This window comes from Onychostruthus taczanowskii, unplaced genomic scaffold (genome assembly GCF_017590055.1).
Source record: "Onychostruthus taczanowskii isolate IOZ18803 unplaced genomic scaffold, ASM1759005v1 scaffold554, whole genome shotgun sequence".
Lineage (NCBI taxonomy): Eukaryota > Metazoa > Chordata > Aves > Passeriformes > Passeridae > Onychostruthus > Onychostruthus taczanowskii.
Window position 1 is genome coordinate 3,435 of NW_024503169.1, and position 9,485 is coordinate 12,919.

The window sequence follows — 9,485 nt, forward strand, 5'->3', positions numbered from 1 at the left end:
GGAGCAGGAGCAGGAGCGGGAGAATCCCGGCGCTGGCAGCGCCCGCACGCTGAGCCTGCAGCACCCCCGGCGCGGGAGCATCGCCCCCAGCCCCGAGCCGCAGGTCAGGGGGAGGCCGAGCTCGCCCCGACTCTGCCGAGGGGTCTCCGGGAGGATTTTTTTGGAGAGTGTTCAGAGCCGGTGGATCCCAGCCTCGAGCCCCGGATATCTCCGGGCTCCCTAAGAGGAATTTTTCGGGGGGAGAGGAGCTGCGATTGCCCCTTGGGAGGGTCCCGGGCGTCCCCGTGGGGATGGACTGATACTGACAGGGTGGGACATTGGTTTTGGGGATCCCCGTGAGAGGTGGGGCTGTGGAATGGGGGACCCCCGGGGCGGGGAGAGGGGAAGGGGCCATACCGGAGCCGGGGGACCCCCGGCAGCCCGGAGATGAGACGGGGACGGGACCCCTGACCCTGACAGAGCCGTGTTCTGGGGTGACTTCATGATCCATTGGTCTACTTAGCCCAGAAATGAATTCTGCACCTTTAAGGCTGGTTCTGAGAGTGAAGGGGGGAAAGAAGAAATGTGCAGTTTGTTTTCAGAATCTGCACTCACTCCTCTACATTCTGGCTCCTGGACTGTTGTGATGCCTTTAAGGAGCTGGAACAGAGCTAGAGGAAGTTAAGAGGAATAAAGTGGTGTCCTAGGTTACAATATAAAGATGTATTTTATTCCCATCCTCAAGAGCTGTTGAAACCAGGAGGGGCACTGTTTTTTCCTTATCTCCTGTTAATGGGCCCATCAATGCCTTGCCAGGTGACTCAGAGATAACTCCCTCCAGGAGCCATTCCTGTTTCCTGGGCAATCAAGGACCCACAGCATGACTCAGAATGATATCAGCCCATTGTGAGATGCTCTGCCCAGGTAGCAGAGGTGCTAAGCATCCCCCACCTGGATATAATCTGGGTTTTGGGACAGAACAAGCTGCCCTTACCCCCTGGTTTCTAGAGGACAAGAGCTACCAGATCTTTTCTATGTGATCACTGCTTCAACAAGACCATTTCATCTGGCATGCTACCACCACCCTAACTAGCAGGGTGTCAGGTTGTATTCTCACTCTGTCAGTGCTTTTTTCTTTTGCATTATTGCAGCTATTTTGGGGTTTTTTTCCCTTTTCCTAATACATTGTATTTCTGACTTGGAGTGTCTCACTGGTTTTGCTTCCAAACCAGAACATATATGTAATAAAATAATCAAATTTATAACTATGTAATTACAAACTCATAATGTGAAATAAGGGTGACAATGGTAACATGTCAGCTTTGGCTGCTCACTGTGATACTAAATGCCCTACAGAAAAGAACTGGCCAAGACCCAAATGCCGAATTTGCAAATACAGCCATGGACAGAGAGACTTGGACTGCCTGGGAAATTGTTCTGGGTGTGATGGCCCCTGGCAGGGCCAGCCCAGAGGCTGCAGGGCTGGACCTTCATGCCTTGGAATTAGTTAAGAAAAATCAGAAGCAAATAAGAGTTATCAGTACTGAAAAAGGAATTCAGAATATCAAGGAGAAATTAAAGGAATTGTGTTAAACAACAGTGAACAAGATTGGATTATTAAACTACAGGGTAGCATAATTTTTCATATCGTCAGGTTTTAAAACAACTGGGGAAAAAGGACATCCATCTCAAATTGCTGCTTTTGGTAGAGATAAAGGGTATGGATCCAGCAGTCCTAATAAAGGAGCTAGAGTGTGGCTCCAGATGCCAAAAGGCCCTCCTGAGACGGGTGAAAGAACAGCTCCTGGGAAAGACAACACTGTTTGAATCCTGAACCCTGGGCAGGAGCAATGGGAATATGTCCCTGCAGCCATGTGTTCTGTGTGAGAACAAGGAGATAATGCAGGAGATTGTTTTACACATCCTGCCAGACCAAATCTCCCTGTTTGCCCCAACGGCCCCTTTGGAAAATGCTCTGATCCATGGGGCTCCATGTGAAGGCTGCTGTGACACTGAAGGACTTGCAGACAAATTCCATCCAGGAGCCTGGATGCCCTCAGGGACTGGGAACCGGTCCCCTTCCAGCCAAAGGGGAAAGGGCCCCACCAAGCCTTGTTAGCCACAGACACCGTGCTAAAGCTGAACAGCAGAGGACTTGGGGGCATTTTTCTGGAATTAAAAAGGTGCCAGCTGTACGGACAATTGTTCATAAGAATTATTGTTCTTATCCTGAATGAGACTGAGGGAAAAGACTGAGTCACCTTGAGAGTCAGCCAGAATCTTTGTTTGCCACAAACACCTCTAGTGTTTTACCAAGGGATTAGTCATCAACATTTACTGATTAGTTCTGAAAATGTCAAGATCAGGGTAGCCAAAGTACTCCATGTCACAAATTGCTGGGTTTGTTCTCAGCTGAAGTTGGGAGGAATGGGGTTCCTTTGGAGGGCCCACCCTGTGGGCTGGCCAGAACTCTGTCCATGGGCTCTGACTCGGAGCTGTCAATGAAGGGACAGTTCAAGAAAACACAGGAATACAATGATCCGTTTGACAGGATTCACTAAGATTTCCCTTCAGGAGAAACCCATGGGACAGGAATGTTGCACTGCTATCAGTGCTGGGTTTGAAGGCCAACAGTCAGGAATCACCTTGACAGAAAAGGCAGTAGAAGAGTGGCAGCAAGAAGAAAAATTTTCTTGGTAGGTTGGCTTCATGACTGCCAAATTGGAGGCTGCTGTGAAATGCATTTGTGGCAGTGTCTGTCATCATTGCAGTGTGAGCACTTGGTGTGTTATGATTCCATGTTAGAGTTGTTGTGACACTGTGCTGGAAATGGGGTACTGAGACTTGTATAAAAAGAGACAAAGTCTCAAGAAAAAAGGCGTGTTTGATAAAGAACACAGCATAGCAACTAATTAGGGTCGTTTTAAAAGGAATGTGAATTATAGCTCTGAGTAATGAACTTGAACAGCACTAAACTGAAGAACAAGCTGCAATGCCTTTATGCCTAATTCCTAAATCTAAACTAAGTTATTCAAAGAATTGTTATGAAGTTTGTAGTACATCTGCAGGTTAAAGGACCAATTGAAGTCCTGCGTCCTCAACACCAGGCCCTGTCTGAGGCCTAAACACCAGGCCATGAACAAAAGCTGACCTGTAGATGAACCTTCCAACCAAAGGTTATATTTGTATCTACTCATTAATTAATCACTATGAGCAATATGATCGCTGGATATGTTCATTGGATAAATGTGGATTTACCCTTCTCTATTTAAAAATCAGACAAGGCTCCATCTGGCCTTGTTTGGGGCTGTAGGATCAAAGTCACCTCCCTTGGTTCCTCCTGGGGCCCTGGCCAGGCTTTGGGAGGAACCCAAGAGGAGGATGAAAGCAGATGTTCCTGCACTAGAAGTGCTGTCAGTTTGTTCATTCAGCACTGTCAGAGCTGGGCCCTCTCACAGCGGGGTTGGAGCCTCACCTGTGGCTGGAGGCACCTGCAGGAATTCCCAGTGTCCAGGAGTGGCTCTGCAGCCCTTGGCTGTGACAGCTTCCCCCAGCTGCTGTGTGGATCTGGGGGATGGTAAAGCCTGAGGGGAACTGGTGCTGGATCTTTCTTAAGCACTGCTGCAATCTTTGGTGGTGATTGCTGAGCTGCTCCTTTTGTAAATATTTTCTAATAATTATGTGCTTTACTTTTCTAATTTTTTGCAGATTTACCTTATATAAATGACACAATTCCTTCAGTTGGTGTCTGTGTCTTTGGTGCTGACCCTGCCCACTGGCAAAACTGACCCTGTGGGCTCCACAGAACCAAGGGGCCCTTGTGACACTGCAGGGCCACCTGTAACCAGGGGACCATGGTGACCCTGTGGGGCTCCATGGAACCAAGGGGCCATTGTGACACTGTGGGGCCTCATGGAACCATGGAGTCCATTCTGACACTGTGGGGACTTGTGGGTCAAGGAATAATATTTTAAAGAGCATTGCTGCAATGCTAATCCCTACTGTCAATTCTGCAGAGAGGAAGGATAAAGTTTATAATTGCTGTATATTAAGATTGTGAAAATGTTGAAAATAGAGATAATAATGAGGTTCAGCACAGACCATTCAGCCTCTGATGGGCACTGGCCACCAACAAGCAAAACCTGACCCAGACCTGAGTCCCCTGAAGGCCCCAGTGAGACCCTGATCTCATCCCACTGAGTCCTGGGAGAATAAGGAACACAAGGAGCCTCTTGAGAGTCCTGAGAGTGACTCTGGAGGGGAGCAAAGCCTTGCTGCCCTGCGCTCAGGAGATGCCCTTTGCTGGTAGAGATGCTGTGCTGGAGCCCAGCTGTGTCCCAGCAGTGCCCATGGCCTCTCCCTGCCTGAGGGCACAGCACGGACACGCAGCAGGACAGTGACCAAGCTGCCAGAGCACTCCGGCCTCGCCCCCATAGCAGGGCTGGGAAGGGGAGTGTGGAGCTGGGAGGAGCAGATGTGGGAAGAGGCAGGGCCATTGTCCCTGGCCCTGCTGCTGTGCTGGGAGCCTCTTCCCTCCACCTCTGCTCACAGGCACTGCCTCTGCAGAGCCAGAGAAGGGCTGAGGAAATGCCTTGGACACACAAGCCAGGGAAAACACTCGATTTTATTGAAAAGAACTGGGAACAAGCCTCCTGAAATTCTTTGTCTTACACAAGAAAAGTAGATGGTCATGTAGAAATGCTCAGAGTAGTAATACAGTATTTTAGAAAAAATACTATAACACTAGAAAAAATTAAGGAAAGATTCCAATGAACAAATGGACAAATAGGGGAAAAAAAGGCCAGGATTGTAAAGAGTTACATTCTGGAGGGTCTGAGCGGAAAAAAATAGGATTTATTGCTTCTGAAGAGATACAGTCATCATTTTTCTCAGGGCATCTTTGAGCTCCAGGTTCCTCAGGCTGTAGATGAGGGGGTTCAGGGCTGGAGGTACCACCGAGTACAAAACAGAGACTGACAGATCCAGGGATGGGGATGAGATGGAGGGAGGCTTAAAGTGAGCAAAGATAACAGTGTTGACAAACAAGGAGACCACGGCCAGGTGAGGGAGGCAGGTAGAAAAGGCTTTGTGTCGTCCCTGCTCAGAGGGAATCATCAGCACAGCCCTGATGATCTGCACATAGGAGAAAACAATGAACACAAAACAGCCAAATACCAAACACACGCTAACTGCAATGAGACCAAGTTCCCTGAGGTAGGAGGAGCAGGAGAGCTTGAGGATCTGTGGGATATCACAGAAGAACTGGCCCAGGGCATTGCCCTGGCACAGAGACAGGGAAAATGTATTGGCTGTGTGCATGAGAGCATTGAGAAAGGCACTGGCCCAGGCAGCTGCTGCCATGTGGGCACAAGCTCTGCTGCCCAGGAGGGTCCTGTAGTGCAGGGGTTTGCAGATGGACACGTAGCGGTCGTAGCACATGATGGTCAGGAGTGAATACCCAGCTGTGATAAAGAACAGAAAGAAGAAGAGCTGAGCAGCACATCCTGTGTAGGAGATGTTGCTGGTGTGCCAGAGGGAATTGTGCATGGCTTTGGGGACAGTGGTGCAGATGGAGCCCAGGTTGCTGAGGGCCAGGTTGAGCAGGAAGAAGAACATGGGCATGTGCAGGTGCTGGCCGCAGGCTACGGCGCTGATGATGAGGCCGTTGCCCAGGAGGGCAGCCAGGGAGATGCCCAGCAAGAGGCAGAAGTGCAGGAGATGCAGCTGCCGCGTGTCTGCCAATGCCAGCAGGAGGAAGTGGCTGATGGAGCTGCTGTTGCACATTTGCTGGGGCTGCCCATGGGGACATGTGCATGGAGAAAGGACAGTGAAGAGTTAGAAAAGACACCTGTAAGCAAAATCAAAGCCATTTCCAATATGCCCTCTTCTGTAACACATAAACACGGTCTTGAGTTTTTTGGAGTTATGATGTTGTCTTTATAAGCTCCCCCATACCTCTTGTGGGATTCTTGGATATCAGAAGCTCTCAGCAATTTTTCTGTACATCATTCTGTGATGCAAAATGGAAACTGGGGGGAGAATGTCTGTCACTTCATTGTGTTTGGAGTTTCTCTGGGCTTTTATTTTTCTCAAATGTGGGAGGTTCACACTCCCAAGTTTTCCTTAAAAATCCTCAGGTACTGCTGAGAGCAGATGGATCCACCACAGCCCAGCTCCACATTTGTAGCCAAGGACTCACATTGCTCATTTTATCAACCCAACAGCATTTTCAGTGTCAGAACACTTCTGCCTTTCCCCATCCATCTTAGAACTCAGAGATGCTCTATGACAGGTTTGCACCCTGGGCTGAAGCTCCCAGCTTGGACTGAAATCTCAGGGAGAATTCCAAGTGTCCTTATGCTGGCATTGGATGAAGGGAGATGCAGCTCCTTGCCTGGCTGCACTGACAGCATTGCCCAGAGCCGGGCACTGGGCACAGCGTCACCCTGAGCCAGCTGTGCCCCCTGCCAGAGCCCCCAGGGCCGGGCAGCTGCTGCCAGCCCTGTGCTCTGCAGAGGGAACTGGTCCCGGGGCTGCAGAGCTGCCCCACGGCTCTGCTGCAGCTCTGCCTGCACAGGAGGGGCTGCACGCCTTGGAGCCCTGGCCCTGAGGGCAGAGGCTTGGCTGGGGGACAGGAGGGAAGGGGCTTGTTCAGAGGGAGGGGCTGCACTGGAGGGGACACATCTCTCAACTCTCCCTACCACAGCATTGATGGGTCTTGTTTTCTCTCCTCCCCTGATCTTTTCTCTGCTTCCTGGAGATTTTCCTCCTGCAGGTGTTTCCCTGTGCCTGATCTCTCCCTGCCAGCACTCACAGACCCCAAATCTCTGTGCACTCTCCTTGGCCTGACAGAACCCTGCTTGTTTGCAGGGCACTGGCTGGGGCAGGTTCTGTTTGCAGCCAGGAGAAAGGACAGCTCAGACTGATCCTGATGGGTCCAGCAAAGGTGATGCTGGTGCTGTCCATGGGCAGAGTGGCTGAAGACACATTAGGGATCTCCTGCAAACGTAGTGATCACTAAAAGTAACAATTTGTATTTCTCAGGCACTTGTCAAAATTAATAATAATAATTCATAATCAACCTTTAAGATTTATCTCCCCTCCCTGCCATTCTTCAATAATATGAAATTGAATATAAAGTCTTAGAAATTTTCCTCATATTTATTAAAATCCTTGTCCTGGAAATATACTATGACTGATCAGAACCCTTCAGCATGTCAGAGCTTCATGAGCATTTCTCCTCCCCTACACCACAAATACTCAGAGTTGTACTCACAGGGTCTGCAGGCATTGGGATGCTCCAGCTTTAGGAGATGGCTCCAGGAGCTGCAGCTGCATTGTCCTGCAGCCAGAGGTTCCTGTGCCAAGGGCTGGCAGTGATTCTGCCCCAGGCACTTCTCAGCACCTTCCCAGCCATGACTGATTGAAGCTCTCTGTGCCTCTGGGCTGTGCCCGGGCTGGCTGCAGGCAGTGCCCCAGCCCTGCTGGGCTTGAGGTGTCTTCTTCAAGAGAAAAACTGAGACCTGTCCTGTTGCCTTCCTTTCCCTGTTGGTCTTCGGTGCCCGCCTGAGCTCTGAGACTCTGGGGCCCAGGGCAGTTGTTCCGCCACAGGCCCCTGGACCGAATGCCAGCCCTTTGCCATGGAAAACAAAACTGCTCAGCCCAGTTTCCTGATGTCAGTTTGCCAAAGGCACTTGGCACTGCCAGAGCAGCCTGAGTTGTAGGTGCTGGCAGCCTGGATCTGGGAGGTGTCGTGCACTGTTCAGAATTTTAGGAGGTGGCAGGCCACGGGGGGCCACAGGACCCTGGGCTGGATGCAGGCTTATGGACATGAATGCCAGCCCTTTTTCATGGGAAACAAAACTGACCAGCCCAGTTTCCTGATGTCAGTTTGCAGGAGGCAATTAGCACTGCCAGGTGAGCCCAAGTTAGAGGTGGTACCAGGTTGCCTCTGGGAGACATCCTGTGCTGTTTGGAATTTTAGGAGGCGGCAGTCCAGTCTGGGTCACAGGCCCCTGGACATGAACACCAGTGGAGGAAAGCTCTAATGTTAAAAGCATCACCCAGGCAATGCTCTTTTGACAGGTTCTGCCCTGAGCTGTCTTTAAGAAGATCTGAAAGGTTCAATGCCACCAGCACAAGCTCCTGCAATGGCTGCTCGCCATCAGAGCAGGGCTGTCAGCTGTGAAACAAGTGCTGCCACAAGCAGCAGCTCACCCAGGGCAGCAAATCAGGAGCTGACAAGGAGCTGATCTGAAGGCCAAACCTCCTTAGCTCCTTCTAAAAGAGCTGAAACACTTCCTCATTCCAGTGTGGTGCAATGCTGGGCACCACAGCTCCAGGTGAGAACTGGACACAAGTTTGCTCCCACTGAGTGCTGTGATGGTTTCTGCAGGAGCTGGGGGCTCCTGTGCGTGCCGGCCACAATGAGGAGAGAAGGAGCCAAGTGCACTGACACTGGAGAAGTGAAGTTTCACAGCCTTTTCTAGGATATTTTAGAAAGATCTAAGAGAATATTATGGCATGGAGTAGCTCCCTAATTTTGTCTCCAGAGAAATCCCCTAAGGGCACATTCACTCTGATGGTGATGGCAACCCCAGAAGCTCACGGACTAGTTTTCCCTGCAACATGCCACCCTGCCTGGGCTTTACTAGGCCAGGACTAGACCCATAGCTAAGCAAACACATGCAGCCAGGTGACATAAGAGTTTTCCTTTCAGAAAACCTAATGAACACATTCCCATGCTGTTTCTTCTGTAACATCAGAAGCTGGCAACCATGAGGACTTTGCTGGCAAAAGGTTTCAGTTTTCACTGGGCCCAGAAGTGTTTTTCCGTAAGGCAAAGCAACTGGAAAAGTGAAGTTAAAAACTTCAAATGACTATGAAAGGAAACTATGGAATAAATTCTGGAAAGGCAGCATTGTCAATGATCATGCAGCCCACCAACAGCTGGCGCTGCATCCAGAATTGCTTCTTCCAGCTCTGCAGGAATTCATTAGAGCGGCAAGCACTGGTCCATGATGAACAAATGATCCCCTAGCTCTGGGCTGAATGGCACCCAGGCTGCGGTACAGATTTGAGGAACCCTTGTCACTTGTTATTGGCCTCCCAGTGCACTCATCCTTCTGCAAACAAGGTACAAACAACACAGCTGGGCTGCTGTTCTGGGTAAATATACATACAGATGACTTTTCCAAAGCAGTGCATCTTTTCCCAGTGAAAGACACAAATTCTTCTTACCTATGAAATTGTGAGCGAAGACACCTGTGAGCCAGATCTGTGTGAGACTGCAAAGGAGCAAAGCATTGGGGTTTGGGCACACTTCTCTTTGTTTCTTTGCTCCGGCCTTTTCTGAGCACAGAACACACCTAGGTAGAAAGCTTTTGACTAGTCAGGACCTTTTGGAACCATTGTCCCCCAAATAGGTCAACAGGTGGCCCCCTTGTAATGCCAAGTAACAAAGAGCAGCACAAATGACACAAAGAAAACATGGCCAAAGAGGAAGA

The 9,485-nt window shown here is 50.0% G+C and overlaps 2 protein-coding genes across 2 annotated transcripts in view; both read right to left on the reverse strand.

Moving 5' to 3' along the window:
- Positions 1–483, reverse strand: part of LOC121342695 (zinc finger protein 22-like) — a gene marked incomplete at its 3' end in the record, with an annotated part of 3,654 nt that extends 3,171 nt beyond the window's left edge. Inside the window, 1 exon segment of the mRNA XM_041417291.1 lies at positions 397–483. Coding sequence (XP_041273225.1) covers positions 397–483 — 87 coding nt within the window.
- A 4,350-nt stretch (positions 484–4,833) lies between these two features.
- On the reverse strand, positions 4,834–5,778 carry LOC121342694 (olfactory receptor 14J1-like). The gene has a single exon (XM_041417290.1). It carries the CDS (start codon positions 5,761–5,763, stop codon positions 4,834–4,836), a length of 930 nt encoding a protein of 309 aa, XP_041273224.1. The 5' UTR covers positions 5,764–5,778.
- Positions 5,779–9,485: the final 3,707 nt, after the last annotated feature.